Source organism: Mesoplodon bidens (assembly GCF_964165515.1).
Source record: "Mesoplodon bidens genome assembly, chromosome: 1".
Classification (NCBI taxonomy): Eukaryota; Metazoa; Chordata; class Mammalia; order Artiodactyla; family Ziphiidae; genus Mesoplodon; species Mesoplodon bidens.
The window spans coordinates 114,674,334-114,694,293 of NC_138176.1; the positions used below are offsets into that span (position 1 = coordinate 114,674,334).

Consider the following 19,960-nt stretch of genomic DNA (forward strand, 5'->3'; position numbering starts at 1 on the left):
ATAGCTATTTCTAAGGATGTGCTTTTTTCCAGTATGCTGGAAAATTCTGGCTGCAGCGACTTACTGCTCCGGGAGTCTTCTGTTCTGAGTGGCTCTGATCGCTGTCTATTTTAAAGAGCTGTGTGGCTCTGTGACCTGTCTCTCCTTGTGGTGCTGGGAAACTTTGTATCTCCTTCTGGCTTTTGTTAGCAAAGAACAGTTGATGGGCAGAGTACAAGTGGAAGGCAGCTCCTCCCTGCATAGCTGGTCCTGGCTCTGTGACATTTCCACGTGCCTTTATCAAATACCTTCTTGTCTGCAGCCCCTTAACTGTTTTCTGCCCAGTGTCGATTAGACTGTACTTGTTTCCAGAGCTGGCAAGCAAATAGCTGTGAGGCTTGTGGGTTGACTGCTCATTAATTGATCTGTCCTAAGCAGTGCTGTATAGTGGTCAAGAGCATTGGTTGTGGATCAGACCCATGGGCCTGCCACTGTCTGACCTTGAACTAGTTCTTCAGGCTCTGGCTGCCTCGGATTTCTTGTATAAAATGGAGCTGGTGGTATCCCTTACTTCACAAGGTTGTTGAGAGGATTGGATTAGTTAATTCGTATAAAGCACCAAGACCAGTGCCTGACACACAGTCAGCACTCAGTAAATATTAGTCATTTGTTATTTACCTTCTCAGCAAACATGTGTTGATTGTGAAGTATGTGTAAGACCTTATTTGTCAGCTCAGTAGCAGGGATAAGTCAGTCATCAGCTGAAGATGGAAAGCAGGCGAGGATGGCCACCTGGCCTGAGGAGAGAACCCCAGAAGCAGATCCTGCTCAATTTTTTGATTGGTTTCAGGCCAGCCCAGCAGTGTCCTTAGCCATCCCCTGACCCACCGCCCGTGGTGGACAGCACGTGGCCCTGTGTTGCTGACCTTAGCCGTTTGTTGAACTGCTTCTGTCGATGCAAAGTAGAGGCTAACACACTTAGTGGACCCCTTTTGAACATAACTTTAGGATTTAATGTGGGTCTTGAATTGAAAACACTTTTGGAGGAAAAGAAAACCTTTTTATATGAATATTTAGGGTTCCAGTTCCTATAGGCATTCAGTAAATGTTTGGTCAGTGTGTAAATGAGCGAGTAAACTGGTTTCTCGACTGTATGTCATTTCATGTCATATCTTTCTAAAAATCTCGTTCCATTTATTTATTCAACACATGTTTATTGAACACTCACTACATAACAGGCACTCTTCTAAGTGCTGGGGATGTAACAGTGAACAAAACAGACAGACAGCCCCATTTGAAGCTGTGTTCTTTGCAAGGTGCTCGATTGCTCTTCTCTGTGTGTTGGTGCCAATTCCATGCTAATGGCCACTCTGCCTACTCCTTGCGTTTCAAGGCCGAGAAGGACTCTGCCAACGCAGACCCCTACCTCTGCCTCTCGGACTTCATCGCCCCCCTGCACTCGGGCGTCCCCGACTACCTGGGTGTGTTTGCCGTCGCCTGCTTCGGGGTGGAGGAGCTGAGCAAGGCCTACGAGGAAGAGTGTGATGACTACAGCAGCATCATGGTCAAGGCGCTGGGGGACCGGCTGGCCGAGGTAGAGCCGCGGTGCCCTGAGGCCAGAGTGCACGCGCACATGTGCGTGTGCGTGCGTGTGTGTGTGTGTGTTTGGCTCTAACAGCACACATACTCTTAAATCCTGTATTTTCGAGTCACTCTCACGCCTCATCTTTGGGCACAGAGTAGCCTTCAGCGACACTGTAGTTGAAGTGGCCCGTGGAGCCTTGACTTCATTGTCTTGGTTCTGGTGTTACCCTGTGCTTGTGATTTGATGTTTTCCAGAGGAGCCTGCAAAAAGCCAAACAGGTTCTGTTTCAGAGCTTCTCGTTCGGATGGGCTCCCCTGTAGATCCCTCATCTTCCTCTGTCGGGTGGGGCAGCCTAAGCTGTGGGAGCCGCTCCCCTTTTCCCGAGGCTCTCAGCAGAGTCACTGGCTGCTGTCATGGTCCCCGCTCCTCCTTCTGGGCACCATAAGCGGTAGCCTGAGCGTCAGAGAAAGGTCTGAAGGGCCTCGGACCCTCGGATAATTGAATATGATCCTTGAGAGCCCGGGCTGAGGCCAGAACTGAGCCACAGAGCAGCTGATGACAGTACAGATGAGTTGAGCTCCCGGCCCATCCCTCTCGCCGGTTGCCCCGCCCGCTGTACGGTCAGGGAGGTGTGTTTGTGGGCGGGACAGAGGTCAGGAGGGAGGGCGGGAGAAGGGCTCCCGCCTCCGTCTGACTGCATGTTCCGCCCCAGGCCTTCGCTGAGGAGCTGCATGCGCGGGTCCGCAGGGAGCTGTGGGGCTACTGTGGCAGCGAGCAGCTGGCCGTGGCCGACCTGCGGAGGCTGCGCTACGAGGGCATCCGGCCGGCGCCCGGCTACCCCAGCCAGCCCGACCACACCGAGAAGCTGACCATGTGGAGGCTGGCGGACGTGGAGCGGCACACAGGTCAGCGCCGGGCAGGCGCACATCCTGCCTCATGTTACACACACGGTAGCGAAGGGAAGGCGCGCGGGGGAAGCAGGTGGGAGACACGGAGAGGCTTACAGTGAGATCCCTGATCCCATCCTTCCTCACTTCCAGCAGTGTGTTCTAGTCCTTCACCTCCATATTATTATTATTATTATTTTAACAGGAGGAAAAGAAACTCATTTCCATTCGTGCACATGGAGGCCCTGTAGAATTATTACTGAGTAGTGGTCTTCCATCACCATTTTCAGGTTTATCAGTTTTCATTATTTTCTTTTCACCTACAATAGATGGGAGCTTAGCTGACTCACACCAGCCCGTACATCCCCTGCCCCATTTTCCTATTACACGTGTGTTACTGTTTTCCGTCTCTCCACTAGTGAGTGACCTTTGTAGCCTTTAATAATGTATTTCACGTCGCTCTCTCCTTCCACCACTTCTAGGAGTGTCTCTGGACCCTCGTCTCACAGAATTCCCACCCTTCCCTTCCGCTCCCTCTCTCTTTATTTCTACACCACTGTGAGCACAGTGCACTGTTTTCAGTGGAGTTCATTAAAAGCATGCCATCCACGCCGAAGACGTTAAAGGACTGTAGATGGACGTGAAGAGCTGTGAGGCTCGTTGAATCTGGGCTGTCAGGGATGGCACCGGCTCCAGGAGACGGGGACCTGGGGACCCGTTTCTGCCGTAAGCCAGCTGGGCGATCTTTGGCAAAGCACTGAGCCTTTACGTCGCTCCGTTTCCTTGTCCAGAAAGTGAATGGCATAGACTAGATAGCCTTGGTGTGGGCTCATCCTCAATGGGGCCTGGCTGTCTGTCATTCCCCTAGTGGCCTTGGCCTCACAGGTGCGCTTGGAGGTCCAGGTGGTGTCCCCATCTGCAGGGTTGGAGCCCTTGTCTAGAAGGCCCAGGCGTAGCCTCCATGGCTGATCTTGGAGGGCAGGGATAAGAATGTAGAGAGTCTTTTCCAGGCCTATCCCCCCAGGTTAGAGGAGATCTGCACATCCTGAATTTGTTCATCCCTTCGGCGGGAATTTGCTAGACGAGTCTGCTCACATCTTTCATGCTGTGTCACGTGTCCACCTGGGAGGCACAAGCTCACTCTCATTCACTTGTAAACAAGAATATACTGGGAGCCTACCACTTGGCAGGCCTGTCTCAGCACTGAATAAGTGAACATTTCTCCCCATGCTGCTCTCCCCAGGCATTAGGTTAACAGAATCGCTGGCCATGGCACCTGCTTCAGCGGTATCCGGCCTTTACTTCTCCAATTTGAGGTCCAGATATTTTGCCGTGGGGAAAGTTTCCAAGGATCAGGTAGGTTAGCTGTTTCATTGTGTGTGGCATCCCTAGATGCCTGTCTTGTTTTGAATGGAACTGTTAAACCTGTTTTATTTTACATGTGAGTGAGCATAAAATGAGAGGGAAAGGATGAAGAAAGGTACTCCAGTTTATGTCTTGATTTGATTTCAGCCCACTGCCCCATTTCTCGCCCTGCTGTTTACACAGAGACCAACCCTCCCACACCCGTGCCACACACACACCCCAGCCAGGCTCTCAGCCTGACGTAGTTACGACATGTTGTTTTTCTGCCCGGAAAATAAGGCACCTCGATGAATAGATAAATATCTGTCTCCATTTAACTCAGTGGATTACTATTAAGGCAAAAGACATAAAATGTACTTAATGTATCTTGGCGAATGCTGTGGAAACTTGAGTTCAAAAAGTCTTATCATTTTGGTTTAATAAACTGCTTTTAATCTTTTGCAGATTGAGGATTATGCTTTGAGGAAGAACATGTCTGTGGCCGAGGTTGAGAAATGGCTGGGACCCATTCTGGGATATGATACAGACTAACTTTTTTTTTTTGTTTTAACGTTGTCTATACTTGTTTCCTCAAGGAAACACACTCAAAAGTGCCTTAATAATAACAGCACAGCAGCCGCGAGCCTATCTGAATCTGGTTGACCTTTGTGCCGCTCCAGGTTGTGGACGTTTGGTGGGACCCTGTGGAAGAACAGAGTGTTCCTACAGTTCTTGGAAAACAAGCAGCTGTTTTCCAGGGGACTTTGAATGAAGAACAGTGAGCAAGACTCGGGGGGTGTCCCCAGTCCCTCAGGGACTAGGACAAGCTGGAGATGGAGGTCTTTTGCATTTCAAAGCAAGTCAACTTGCTCTTTTCATTTTTACCCCAGACCTAGGAGGCCATTTCTTCCTTTCTTTCTTTTTTTTTCTTTCTTTCTTTCTTCTTTCTCGGAGAAAAGCCTGAAAGTCAGTTGAGTAGGGGTATGTGACCCTGGGGCAGAGTGATGCTGTGAGCAACGGGGCATTTTAATCTGAGTGGTTAGAGCAGTTACTCTGACCGGGGAGAAGCAACACTCTGCTCTCTCTCCCGAGACCTCCTTTTCTGAAGCCTCCATTAGACGCCTGCAGAAGTCTCTGCGGCCAGAGGCATGCTCTCCCCGCCGGCTTATCAGAGGTACTCAGGCTGCTGCTGGCCCTGGCAGGTCAGATACAGTCACGTTCTCCAAGCATTTTGTCCTCTCATGATCTCATATTCCCTCACCCTGAGGGGGGGAAAAAGGAGGTGGGCAGAGAGAGTGGCCGCTAAGGGTAGTTAACAGCCTTGGGTTGTTTTCCAGAACTGAGTGGGCTCTCGGCTCAGCTGCGTGTCCGTGCAGCGTGGATAGGTGAGCAGCATCACTCCACTCAATTCTTCCTTTTCTGCGCTGCCCCAGCTCCAGACTCGCACGATATGGGAACAGCATGTGGACTTGTTTGTGGTCATCGCAGGGAGATGGTTAAGAACCAGGGCTTTGAAGTCAGACACAGACACACCCAGATTCGTGTTTCAGGTTTGCTGCGTCCTTGCTGTGCGACTAAAGTATCAGCACGGTTTTCTCATCTGTGAAATGGAGACAGAAGAGACTAGCTCCTCTCTCACAGGCATAAGGTGTGTGGATTAAAGGAGATGATGCACGTAGGCAGGTAACATGGGCTGCGGCACACCGTGAGAGCTTGATAGACGGCAGCTTCTGTAGAGCTCTCTAGGGGGTCCCCGAGCTCAGCACAGGGTAGGTGCTCATGGGAAGAGAATAAGAGATTAATGGAGGTGAAAATATACTGGGGAAATGCATATGGGAACGACCACGTTGAATACACTAGGTACCCCTTCTGGGATTACAGCCCCATTGAACACAGTGACTGGAGAGAGAAGCTACTGTCTATGTCATAGGCACCATCAGCCCTCATTTTCTGTGAGACAGTGCCCCCTCCCCTCATGATGTAAGCTGGCCTTGCCCCAAAGCAGTTATATCAAATATACACTCAGGTACATTGGAGGTGAAAGGGGAAAAAAAACTTAGCAAACGATAATCCTACATAACTGTAGCATATACATGTTTACCTGCAGAGTAACATGCCTTCTTAGGCATCACTTGCCCTTAAAGTGAAGAGAATTATATGCTTTCTTTAGGTCCATTTAATCTGTGCTAGATTGAGACGGGGACTCATTTTCCCTGAGATGCTCAGGTGGAGGACTTATTTTCTCTTCCATAGCAGGTATGTTATTCTAGGTGTTGGCACATCCTTGTTTAAGAAAGAATAACCCCCTCCAAATATTTGAATGTATTTTATCCGAATTAGAGTTGCTAAGAGTCTCCCAGTTTCATTAAGTATGTACCATATCTTTTCTCAACTAGTTATGTGATGGAATGGCTTCCTTAAATGTATTGTTGATCTAATCCCATGATGGATGCCTTCTATCTAAGGACAAAAACAATTTGTGCGAGTTCGTGTGCCTATATGTTCATTAAAGAATATAGAATATAGCTTGAAAACCCCTTAGTTTATGTCAGATGACCTCAAAGGCAGGAAGGTGACCATTCTGAAGCTGGGGTCTTTTCTGTGTCTCTGCCGGTACGTCCAGAACCTCTCCTTATCATCAATGTCTGTGGCTCTCACATCCACTCACTCACTCTCATCATTTCCATTAGGGATCCCGTATTTATTTTTTCCCTCTAAAGAAGCACTTGTTTGGAACCTTCCTCACTCTGCTGTTCACTCTGCTGTCTGTAACGTGGAGGCTGGTGTGTGGGGTGGTGGTTGAGGTCAGGTCCTACAGCGCCCTGTTTCTCATCTGAGATATTCTGCCATCAGCCTCCCTCTATTCAAAGCTGAGCTCATTTAGAGAAGAGTCTGCCCTCTTTCCATTTTTCTTAGCTTGTCCTCGACAAATATCTGAGTGTCTACTCTGTGCCAACCACCTTCTCCCATACTCTCTTTAACTCAGTGAAGTTAGGTGATTTGTTGTTGTTGTTTGTTTTTTTTACCCATCTCTTCTGTCATTAATGCCCTCTTAATTGTTAGATCCCGTGGCCTTTCCAGTGATCTTTCTTCTCTGGGTTTGGGCAATATTGACCACTTCTTCAAAAATCTCCTTTCCCTGATTCCCCCTTGACTTCACTCTTCTGATTTACCATGTTTCTTGTAATTTCTTAGCTACTTTCATAGTTTTCTCTTCCTCTGCCCGTTTAAAGCCTGGTCCTCATGAGCCTGTCACTAGTTAACTTCTTAGTCATACAGTTTCAGTGGGCAATCTATCCAGACTCCTCTGTGCTGAAGCATACCAAAGACTCGGTGTGTCTCAAACCAGTATCATCTTACTCTTCTCGAATTCTCAGTGTACTCAGCAACAAACCTCAAACACACCCCATCTTTTTCTTGGACTATTGAAGCTATCTAAAAAATTTGCCCATGAAAGACGCGCTTGTCCTCCTTTTAGTTGAGAAGGTAAAATACATGTTTGAGGCAGGCAGTGTTTAGGTTAAGGCTTGATTGAGGATTTGAAGGATAAAGGTGAAGAAGTAAGGTAGAAACAAATGAAGAACTACAGTATCTTTGTTCATGAAGGTTGTAAGGGTATCAAACCTCCCAAAAATGATCTACAGATTCAATGCCATTTCCAGCAGAAATTCCAACAGAGGTTTTGTTGGATGTGACAGGCAGATATCTAAGCATCTGTGGAATAGCAAAGGACTAAGATGGCTGGATGCTTCTGACTATAATGAGGAGGTTGAGGGGACCTTTTACAAGACAGTAAGTTTTATTACAGAGTTTGTGTTGTATGTGGTGCAGAGGTAGGCTCTCTGAGCAGTGCAGTGAGCTAAGGAGCCTGAGAAATAGCCCAGGTGTATATGCTGCCCTTTGAGATGTGATGAGGTGGCATGGCAGGTCAGTGGGGGCAGGAAGTGTGGCTCCATAAGTAGTGCTAGAATACGGTTATCCTTATGGAAAACAATGAAATGGATTTCTGCCTCACACCTCACCTAGCAGTCAATTCCAAATACATTAAGGTCTTGATTACGAAAAGCAAATATTTAGATGTTTGCATGGAAAAAAACCTTAGGGCTGGAAAGAATCTCTTGAGACATATGCTAATCATAAAAGAAAAGATGATTAAATCAAATATATTAAAACTAGCACTTAAGTTAAGCTAACAAACAATTTAGTGTAGTGGAAGGACAAACCAAGACTTGACATTTACAATACAGTTAACCGACAAAGGAGTAGTAAGCAGAATATATAGAGAATTCCTATTTAAAAAAAAAAAAATAAGCTTCCTCTTCTGGGGACGGTATCTAGAGGCATTCAGGATGGTCCAGCGTTTGACATACCATCGTGGGCTGTCCTACAATACAGTCTCTAACAAAACCAGCCTGTCCCGAACCCCTGGTAGTAGAATTGTTTACCTTTATACCAAGAAGGTTAGGAAAACACCAAAATCCACCTGTGGCGTGTGCTCAGGCCGACTTCAAGGAGTTTGCGCTATGAGACTAAGTTCTTGTGAGATCGTCTAAAACAAAAAAACATGTCAACTGGGCCTATGGTGGTTCCATGTGTGCTAAATGTGTCCGTGACAGGATCAAGCACACTTTCCTTATTGAGAAGCAGAAAATTGTTGTGAAAGTGTTGAAAGTACAAGCACAGAGTCAGAAAGCTTTATGTAGCTTTTGTATTTAAAAGTGAACCCTTTTTGAGTGATAATAAAAAATTAGAAAGTACAAAAAAAAAAACAGAAGAAACTTGAAAAGACATTTCACAGGAAGAGGAAATACATAGGGCTTATAAATGAGTAGAAACCTTGGAGATACGAATTAAGACCACAATGAGCTTGCAGTTTATATCCATAAGATTTGTAAAATTAAGGAGTCTGACAGCACCAGGCGCTAAATGTGAGCTCATCATTGTGTGGATGTGTAGACAGGCACCTCTGCTTTAGAAAACAACTACACCTCACAGAGTTGAACATTTGCATACTTTAGGATCTAGCTTATGGCTCCACCTCCCAGTTGTGTATCCAGTAAACTCTTGAATTTGTGTACCAGCAGGTGTGTACAAAAATGGTTGTAGTAACATCTTCATAATAGTTAATAACGGGAAAAACTGAAATGCCATTCTGTCTACAAGAGAATGTTTAAGTAAATTAGGTATATTCACACTATGGGATATTATTCTGTAGTGACAAGAGGTGAACTACAGCTATACCTGACAATAAGAATGAATCTCAGAAAATATTAAGAAAAAAAAGCAAGTCCCAGGGTATGGTTGAGACTATTTTTATTGAGCTCAAAACCAAGCAAAACCAAAGAGTACATTGTCTAAGCATACATAAATGGCAAAACTGTACTGCAAGAAACAAAACAAAACAATGCTAAACCAAAATTTAGCCTACTGCTTACCTCTGAGAGGGAAACAGAGGGAGCGGATAACAGAGGGACACACGGGTAGTTGCTGGTTATTAGTAATGTTCTTGTTCTTAGGTTGTATGGTAGGTTTATGGTTTATTATGCTTTATAACTCATGTATATCGTAGAATTCTGTATGTATTAAACATGTTGTATGTAATGTATTAAACATAAAAATAATAAAGGAAAAAGGGAATAATAAGCCAAAATCTGGGATGGTGACTTTGTAGATAATATTTTGTATGTGTCAAATGTATTTTTTAAAGAAAGGAAGGGCAGAGTGCACAGCAATGCAAAGGTGGGGACAGAGAGTGGAGCATCTGTGCCCTGTCCAGCCAGAGCTAAGCATGGCTCCAGATACCGGGCTTTGTAGGATGACCGCTGGTGGCACTGTTGGCGCAGGCAGAGAATGTAGGCGAGGAGGAGAGAGGAGCTCTGGACAAGTTTCCTGTGGCTGAATACCAGCAGTTGGACACCTGACTTCGGGATTTTGGAAGAATGGCGTTAGAACTGGGAGACTTCCACGTGGAGATGGAGGTGCAGACGGGATCGCTCCTGGAGAATCTGAAGAGAAGATGGAACTTGATTTTAGGACCAGGGACCGGGGAGGTGGGGAAGCCAATGGAGGAGCCGCCGTGTGGGGTAAAGGAGACCGAGAGAGAGGGCCACGTCAGGCAAAGCAAAGGAAGAGTTGAAGGCCTGGCCATGGAGCCCAGTGCTGCGAGAGCTCTGGGAACGGGACCCCTCTCACAGGTGACCCTCACTAAAGCAGTTTCAGGGGCGTTGTGGGGACTAGCTGTGCTGGGTTGAAGATAGGGGGAGGAGAGGCAGGTTACTTGGTTATCTTAAGAGGGTGGGTTGGGAAGGTAGAATTGAGTGGTTGTTTATTTAGTTTTTATATTTATTTATTTATTTTTGGCTGTGTTGGGTCTTCGTTGCTTGGAGCGGGCTTTCCCTAGTTGCGGCGAACAGGGGCTACTCATTGCGGTGGCTTCTCTTGTTGTGGAGCACGGGCTCTAGGCACGCAGGCTTCAGTAGTGGCTCATGGGCTCTAGAGCGCAGGCTCAGTAGTTGTGGCACACGGGCTTAGTTGCTCCATGGCATGTGGGATCTTCCTGGACCAGGGCTCGAAGCCATGTCCCCTGCATTGGCAGGCAGATTCTTAACCACTGTGCCACCAGGGGAGTCCCTTTGTTAAACTTTATTTATTTATTTATATTTTATTTTTGGCTGTGTTGGGTCTTCGTTGCTGCGCACAGGCTTTCGCTAGTTGCAGCGAGCTTGGGCTACTCTTGGTTGCGGTGCATGGGCTTCTCATTGCTGTGGCTTCTCTTGTGGAGCGTGAGCTCTAGGTGCGTGAGCTTCAGTAGTTGTGGTACACAGGCTCAGTAGTTGTGGCTCATGGGCTCTAGAGCGCAGGCTCAGTAGTTGCGGCGCACGGGCTTTGTTGCTCTGCAGCATGTGGGATCTTCCTGGACCAGGGCTTGAACCCGTATCCCCTGCATTGGCAGGCAGATTCTTAACCACAGTGCCACCAGGGAAGTCCCAGAAACCCGCCCATTGTTTTCAAACTTCACATCCAATTTGTTCTCACACCCAGATAGTTTTACACACTAAATACCCCTGCCTGGCTTAGGGTCTCATCATTTCTCCTCTGGACCCCTCTGCCACAGTCTCTGGGTTAGTTTCCCAGCCTCCTACAGCTGTAAGAGGGAGCTCTCTGATCCTTTAAGCCCACCCCAATCCTTCTGCCTAAACAAGCCCCCCTTCCTTCCATTGCCTTGGATATACCCGAAGTCCTCAGACGTGTGCAAAGCTCTCCACATTCTGACCCTGCTCCACATGCTCCAGCAGCCCTAAAGTGCTGCAGTTTCCCCACATGTCCTGACAGAGGTGTCTGCTTGCATTGTCCCCTCCACCTGAAATTACCTCACCCCAACTCCACCCTGGGGCTTCAGGAAATCTTCCCAACCCTCCCCTTCCCTCCCCCCGGCCTCAGGGCTAAGTGAAGTCACACCTCATCCTACCTCCTTAATAGCATCTTGCATATTTCACAGTGCTCTTGTGGTAACAGTAATCTATCTCTTCATTAGACTGTGATCCTGAAGGGTAGGTTTGGAACCTTGTTCATCTTTGTCGTGTCTGAAATAGCACTTGTTTCATGATAGGTGCTCAGTAAAGGTTGGCTTGAATGAGTTGATGAGCAGATGCTTTCCTAGGAACAGTGGTTTGTAAGGAGAGCAGACTGAAAGCTCCACGAGGGCAAGGGCCATGTCTCTCTGGGCTCAGAGTCCCCAGAGCCTAACTCAGCCCCTGCCATGTAGTTCGGTACATGGGTTTTTAAGTGAGCAGAGGGGAAGCCATGATGATTTTCTCTTGCTCAGAAAGAGACTGGGGCATCAAAGCCCTAGCACCCTCCACACCCATCTTCACATTTTTTTTTTACTGCTCATGAAGGCAACACACTGGCAGCCCTGCAGAAAAACCACCTCACTACAATAGCTTATCAATGGCTTACTTGCTATTGATCAGCTCTATGTATTGTCAGATTACAGAACAGAGAGTATATTATGATTCTGTGTGTGTGTGTTAAGGAAATACATGCAGTGAAAATGTCTACAAAGATACACAAAATATCTTTTTTTAAAAATTTATTTTATTTATTTATTTATTTTTGGCTGCGTTGGGTCTTCGTTGCTGTGTGCTGGCTTTCTCTAATTGCAGCAAGCAAGGGCTACTCTTCGTTGCAGTGTGCAGGTTTCTCCTTGTGATGGCTTCTCTTGTTGCGCAGCATGGGCTCTAGGCTTCAGTAGTTGTGGCACGTGGGCTCAGTAGCTGTGGCTTATGGGCTCTAGAGCGCAGGCTCAGTAATTGTGGCACATGGGCTTAGTTGCTTCTTGGCATGTGGGATCTTTCCAGACCAGGGCTCGAACCCATGTCCCCTGCATTGGCAGGCGGATTCTGAACCACTGCACTGCCAGGCAAGCCCCACAAAATATCTTAAGTGGTTCCCTCTGGGCAATAGGACTGGGGGACCAGGGGTAGGGCCTCATGGTTTGGATATTTCTCACTCTGCACTGTTTTGAATTTTTACAACAAAGATATAAATATTACTGTACTTTAAAAAAGGTTAGCTCGGCAACAAATCCAACTTGAAATAGATGCTATTTTGAATAATCTGAGTGAAAAGTTAGCACTTAAGTGAACTAACCGCTAAACTTGGTCATATCTCTCAACACTTGGAGTAGCTAATTCCATTTACATTCTCCCTTCTTCAAATGTAATTTTCAAAGATATCTTTTGCCTCCTCCCTTGCTTTTAAGTATTATTATAGCCTTTTGGAGACTCATAAAACAAGCAATCTCTGGAATTGTTGTCTAGGAAAGGATCTTGGATTAAATGATTTTTGAGAACCTTGAGTGCAGATATGCCATGAAATGGATGAAACAAAAACCAGACAGACTCATGAATGATGTTTATCACAGTCTTTGCCTTCCATAACGCAAATACATATGGCAACCTACAGAGTATGAAGCTTGTAGCAGCTGAGAAAAGAACTTTGAACTTTTTACAGTTCTGTTTGTTCTTTCACACAGAGAGAAACCGGAATAGAGAAAAGTGACAATTCATTCCATATTATCTGAAAGAAATTCAGTGGTTACCTGTCTTTAATCATGAGACATAATCCTCTTTGAGGAAAGAAGAGTCATTTATTTTGTGCGTGTTTTCAGTGCAAATATGTGAAATCCAGTTGTCTTGGCGGATAGTGTTAAATATCATTAATTAAAAATACTTTAGGTCTCAGGAGATACAGGGACCAAGTGGCAGTGACAAAGACATCTGAACTGCCCCTGCCGAAAATGGGCACACGAGACAGATATTAAGTGTCTCCAACGCTTTTGGCTACGTTTGCATTTTCTTATCTCAATTTATGCAGAATTTATGGATGATGGTGTTTGAGATGAAAGACTGAGGAAAATTCAGAAGAGACTGATGTTAACGAAGGTGAACTCTCCTCAGAGATTAAATATAAAACACCTCAACCTAGAGGAGAAGTATGTTTTACACAAACATTTGATGGTGGAAGATTGGCTGGGTGGATCTTAGCAAAAGCAAAGGAAGATGATACAGATGCGAAGATTTCTATATATGACAGCCTCTCCTGGAGTATGCTGAAAGGATTTCTTCCTCCCTGTAGTGTAAAGCTAGCCTCCTCAATTATTATAACCAAGATCAGCTTCTTCTCAAGGAAGATGGCAAACAGAAGAATTGAAAGAAATCTAAGTACCTGGCAACAGAGGACCAGTATTGAAATCTAGACCAAAGCACTGTCTGCTGTATTTGCAAAACTCTTTATTTTCACTGATAAACCTTTAATAGCTCAGTAAGATACTTTTTCTGAAATTTGTATTTCATGTAATTTGGCTTATTAATATAGGTTGTATTTGAATAATGAGTATAAAATCCAGATTTTCAATTTCACTTACTTGAAGGCACAATGCATGAATACACATAAACACTCTGAGGTTCTGAGTGAAAAGCAGGTTAATTTAAAAATCTTATAATACATACTGTAATATATAAAATTCAGCCACCATAAAATATATAGTACACACTAAAGTCATCATCTTTAGCTGTTTCTTAGAATTACTTGCTATTGAGATACTAAACTCAATATATTTAGAATGAAATCGTAGATATTGCTGTTAACCAGTGATAAGATTCAAAAGCAGCAAATTTATTTTAAAAGGAAATGCATATGTAGATCAGTGTCTTTCAAGCCTGGACCCCTTTAAAAGAGTACATGTTCTCACAGACAATCCCCCCTCCCCTGCAGCATGACTTAAACTAGTTTTATTATGACATTGCTTGCATGTGTACTGTCATAAAATCAGGGATAAATTCCTCAAGCTTATTTTACCTATACTGATATAAAACCAGAATAGAGTTATATAAATACAATTACAAAACCAATAAAATTTAAATTCAGTGATCAGTGATATAACGATGAGCCGAAAGTATTCCAGTATTCCCACAAGAGCCTTCATCATCCAAGACTCATGAAAATTCGGTATAGCTTCAGTATTAGGTACATTTTACCATGTGAATTACTGTATTTGAAGGCTGGCCACCCAAGGATGATAAGGGCGATTCCTTTCCTTTAACCAGAAAATAGATGAAGAGAAATTCTTCCCCCGTTGTCAGATAACAGAGTATCTTCTGCTCTCATCTGTGGCAAAAGAGCCAAGCCTGACGTGGTTTAAACTAGAGGGAGAGAGGGAGAGAGGGAGAGAGAGAGAGAGGGAGAGGGAGGGAGGGAGGGAGGGAGAGATGCTGAAGTGAAGGAGGTTCACTGGGGTGAATGAAAAGATGTAGAAAGAAATGTGGTCACAAAATGAGGGAGTGTGTCATGACGGGGTGTCAGCACAGACCGTGGAAGCTGAAGGGGCTGGTGCCTGGCAGGGCTGAGTCACTTAGCACCCTTGGCATTGAGGGGGAAGGAAAACGCTAATTTTAGATGGTTTGTATCAGATTAGCAGGAGGATCTGACTTCAGAAAGCACAGTAATTATTGGGTTTTATTAAGTGAAAAGTGAGGTTTGGCTTTGGATGCCACTGTTAAATTTTGACTCACAAAGTGTGTGGTGGGGACGTGTTGAGATTTCTGGATGGTGGAGAGCAAAAATGAATTTTACAAAGGGTTTGGCAGTATAAGTAGCCAACATTTGTGGGCACATTTGAGGGTGGGGAGCCAGGGGAAAAATAGGAAAGAGCAACGGAGTCATGACTGCCTTAAAAATGGGGAGAGAGTGGAAAGGATCTAGTGGGACCAAGCCTTCCCTCTGTAGGGAAAAGACGTGGGTGCTTACTCCAGTGGGATGGGTGTGTTGCCAATCGCTTTGATTTTACGAATATAGGCCACTTTGCTGACTCCTGAAAGGTAAAAATCTGAAAAACCTTGATTATTTTGTACTGCTAAAATTTGCTATAATAGGGGAAAAACCATTTACATCTACCTTTTAAACTTTTTTTTCCCATGAACTCAAGCAATGCTGATGACATCAGAGAGAGAAAATGCTGATTGCGCAAATTACCTCTCCTTTTGCTTTGTCTGAGATCCCCAAGAGGGGAAGAATTTACTGTCATATGGCATTTGTGCCTTCATTCATATTCATTCAATCCATTCATTTATATGTTCATTTATCAAACATTTATTGGGGCAGGTCCTGTTCTAAGGGCTGGGTATACAATGAGTCACATTCCCTGGCCTCATGGAGAGCAGTAGTGAACTGACTCCCTCCAGTACTTTGTATCATTCACGTCTTGAACATCCTTCACTGCAGGTTCAAAAGCAGAGGAGGTGGGGCTTCCCTAGTGGCACAGTGGTTGGGAATCCGCCTGCCAATGCAGGGGATACGGGTTGGATCCCTGGTCCTGGAAGATCCCACATGCCGCGGAGCAGGTAAGCCCGTGCGCCACAACTACTGAGCCTGCGCTCTAGAGCCTTCCAGTGCAGGTGGTGCGGGTTCGATCCCTGGTCCAGGAGCTAAGATCCCACATGCCTCAGGGCCAAAAAACCAAAACATAAAAACAATAACAACAACAAAAACAGAAGCAGTATTGTAATATTGTAACAAATTCAATAAAGACTTTTAAAAAATAAATAAACTTAAAAAATAAAAGGGCAAGAGCCATCTCTTCTGCTTTCTTTGCATGTTTTGAAACTTTGAAGAGATTGAGGAGAGCAGATGTTAGGTGTTTGTTAATGAACCGTCTGGCCTGAGATGAATGGTTTTGTCTTTCAGTGGACAAGTATGTGATTAGCTGTAGCGTAAGTTCTGTACTCTTCACCAATGCCTTCCCCCCACACCTCCAACAATTACTAGCTGGGTGACATTGGGCAACCTACATGGCCTCTGTAAGCTGCGGCTTCTTCCTCTCTAAGATGACAGTGATGCTGGCACTCACCTGGCAGGATAGAGCAGGAGCTGGGATGAAGTCCTCCACAGAAGGCATCCAGCATGTGCCTGGCTTAACATAAAAAATCTTCATTTACCAAAGAATGATAATGAAGACCCTTGGGAGATGTTTGATTTTCTCCATGCTTTACGGACAAATGAATGCAACACCACATCAGACATATCTCATTTATAGACAATGTGTATGACTCTAATTATGAATAGCAGAGGCACAAGGGGAGTTCAGGGGCAAGCAACGTAATAGTGGTGATATGGGGAATTTTCCAGAGGGAGCTATAAATACCATGGATGACCAACTGGGTGCAAATCAAGGCCATTGCTAATTAAGAGAAGGTGATTTGGGTTTTGTCAAGTATCTTATCAAATGTAGCATCACATTTTTGTACATTAACCTTCTCTTTATAGAAATTTTATTTTAATTTTGATGGGATTGAGTCCTGAATAGACATAAGTGGGAAACTTGTTTTGGTTCTACAATTATAGGCGATGTTCCTGTTACAGGATTGACGTTTTACAAATGGATTATTCCAGTCATGAGGAGAGTTATCAGACATGATGGGTAGTTTAGTGAAATCCGCAGCACACCTGGAAAAGCACCCTAACTACACTACATTATATCTACATTATTTTAAAAGTTCATATGAAAATAGGTAGCATTTTTCATTATAAAACTTGTTCATTGCAAAAAGCTTATAAACTATATAAAAGTATGCAGAGAACAATTCATGATTCTATAATCCCCGTTTAGCTAGTATTAAAGTTTTATTATATTTCTTTCCATAGTCTTTACTTCTTTCTTTCCTTCTGTCCATCCATGTGTGGGTAAGCTGAGTAGTGGCCCCAAAAATATCCATGTCCTAGTCCTCAGAACCTGTGAATATTACTTTATATGACAAAAGATGTGATTAAGAATCTTGAAATGGGGAGATTATTCTGGCTAATCCAGTGAGGCCTAAGTGCAGTCACACCTGTCCTTAGAAGAGGGAAGCAGGGGGAGATTTGACAGAAGAGGAAGGCGAAGTCACCACTGAAGCAAGACACTGTGCCACTGGCTTTGGAGTTGGAGGAAAGGGCCATGAACCAAGGAAGGGAAGCAGCTCCCAGAAGCTGCAAAAGCAAGGAAATGGATTCTCTCCAGAGCCTCTGAAAAGACGGCAGTCCTGCTGACACCTTGACTCTGGCCCGGTGATACTGATTTCTGACCCACAGAACTGTAAGAGAATAAATGTACGTTGTCTAAGCCACTAAGTTCATGGTTATTTGTATAGCAGTGATGGGAAATGAATATACCATGAATGTATCAATTTTTATACCTATCAGTCTACTTACCACATACCTTTTATAATATGATATATGTTACTGTATATATAAAACTATACATACATATTATATACACTACACATATTATATATATAATATACATACACATATTGTATATATCCATGTGCCAGTGTTATTTTTTATTTGGTTAAAATATACATAACTTAAAATTTACCATCTAAATCATTTTAAGTGTACAGCTCTGTGGCATTAAGTACCTTAACATTGTCATGCAACCATCAGCACCATCCATCTTCAGAACTTTTTCATCTTCCCCAACTAACATTGTATAAACATTAAACAGTCACTCCCCATTTCCTCTTCCCCTACTCCCAACCCTTGGCAGCCACCATTCTACTCTCTGTTCTATGAATTTGGCTCCTCTAGGTACTTCTTATATTTGGAATCATACAGTATTTGTCCTTTTGTGACTACCTTGTTTCACTTAAGAATAATGTCTGAAAGGTTCATCCATGTCGTAGCATGTGTCAGAATTTCCTTCCCTTTTAAGGCTGAATTGTATTCCATTGTATGAATACACCACATTTTCTATACCCATTCATTAATTGATAGAGACTTGGGTTGCTTCCACCTTTTGGCTATTTTGAATAACGCTACTATGAACATTAGTGTACAAATATCTGATTGTGTCACTGCTCTCATTTCCTTTGGGTATATAGCCAGAAGTGGAATTGCTGAATCATTTGGTAATTCTATGTTTAATTTTTTGAGGAATTGCCGTACTGTTTTCCACAGCATCTGTACCATTTTACATTATCACCTATAGTGCACAAGGGCTCCAGTTTCTTGCCAACATTTGTTATTTTATTTAATTTTATTTTTGATAATAGCCATCCTAATGGGTGTAAAGTGGTGTCTCATTATGGTTTATACATATATATTTTTTATATTACTTTTTTTCCACCTTGTTTTAAATCAAATTCTTCAAAGATTTTTTTAAGCCTATGTAACAATCTCTTCTAAATACATGCTATAACTTATATAACCATTCCTCCTGGTGGAACGTTTGGCTCTTTCTAACTTTTTACCATTGTAGGTTACAAAAGTGTGAGCATAAATGAACACTACACCTTTGTCCACATCTCTGAGAACGTCCTAAGAATGAATTACTCAAAGGAGCATTACATTGAAAACTGTTGCTGTGTTTAATGAAATTGCTTTTCAAAAGGCTGTTTCAATCTGAAGACTGTGAGAGTGCTGAGTAGCACATTTTTACACGTATTTTTTTTTTCAGGTGCAGGGTATCCTTACAATACAGATGAGAATACCTGTGAACTTGAACATCCATAGAAGCAGAATCCACTTGCTTATTTGGGTACAAAAGGCTAATTTTTTTTGTCAATGTTGGGTTGGATTGTTGGTTTTAAAGACAGACTTGATTTATCTTTATTTTTTTTATTTTTATTTTTTATTTTTTTATTTTTTGCTTTATAACAAATTAAATCAGTTATACATATACATATGTTTCCATATCCCCTCCCTTTTGCATCTCCCTCCCACCCTCCCTATCCCACACCTCCAGGCGGTCACAAAGCACCGAGCTGATCTCCCTGTGCTATGCGGCTGCTTCCCACTAGCTATCTACCTTACGTTTGGTAGTGTATATATGTCCATGCCGTGCTTTCACTTTGTCACAGCTTACCCTTCCCCCTCCCCATATCCTCAAGTCCATTCTCTAGTAGGTCTGTGTCTTTATTCCTGTCTTACCCCTATGTTTTTCATGACATTTTTTTTCTTAAATTCCATATATATGTGTCAGCATAGAGTATTTGTCTTTCTCTTTCTGACTTACTTCACTCTGTATGACAGACTCTAGGTCCACCCACCTCATTACAAATAGCTCAATTTCATTTCTTTTTATGGCTGAGTAATATTCCATTGTATATATGTGCCACATCTTCTTTACCCATTCATCCGATGATGGACACTTAGGTTGTTTCCATCTCCGGGCTATTGTAAATAGGGCTGCTATGAACATTTTGGTACATGTCTCTTTTTGAATTATGGTTTTCTCAGGGTATATGCCCAGTAGTGGGATTGCTGGGTCATATGGTAGTTCTATTTGTAGTTTTTTAAGGAACCTCCATACCGTTCTCCATAGTGGCTGTACCAATTCACAGTCCCACCAGCAGTGCAAGAGTGTTCCCTTTTTTCCACACCCTCTCCAGCATTTATTGTTACTAGATTTTTTGATGATGGCCATTCTGACTGGTGTGAGATGATATCTCATTGTAGTTTTGATTTGCATTTCTCTGATGAGTAAAGATGTTGAGCATCCTTTCATGTGTTTGTTGGCAGTCTGTATATCTTCTGTGGAGAAATGTCTATTTAGGTCTTCTGCACATTTTTGGATTGGGTTGTTTGTTTTTTTGTTATTGAGCTGCCTGAGCTGCTTATAAATTTT

General features: G+C 43.8%; 1 protein-coding gene, 1 long non-coding RNA gene and 1 pseudogene across 8 annotated transcripts in view; 2 read left to right on the forward strand and 1 right to left on the reverse strand.

The window, feature by feature from the left end:
- Positions 1-8,073, forward strand: part of MTR (5-methyltetrahydrofolate-homocysteine methyltransferase) — a 131,520-nt gene extending 123,447 nt beyond the window's left edge. For 5 of the 6 annotated variants that reach the window (XM_081223922.1, XM_081223927.1, XM_081223923.1 and 2 more), the window contains 4 exons: positions 1,373-1,573; positions 2,277-2,469; positions 3,695-3,807; positions 4,261-8,073. In XM_081223922.1, the coding sequence (XP_081080048.1) occupies positions 1,373-1,573; positions 2,277-2,469; positions 3,695-3,807; positions 4,261-4,347 (594 nt within the window). In that variant the 3' untranslated portion in view covers positions 4,348-8,073. Of the gene's footprint in view, positions 1-1,372; positions 1,574-2,276; positions 2,470-2,656; positions 3,808-4,260 lie in introns of those variants that run through there. The other variant, XM_081223926.1, reaches the window with a different exon arrangement.
- The window catches only part of LOC308625347, a 262,666-nt gene that overhangs the window by 154,000 nt on the left and 88,706 nt on the right, over positions 1-19,960 (reverse strand). The window lies entirely within an intron of this gene.
- Positions 8,100-14,537, forward strand: LOC308611863 (large ribosomal subunit protein eL34-like; annotated as a pseudogene). Its single transcript has one exon. The product of its transcript is annotated as a large ribosomal subunit protein eL34-like (transcript).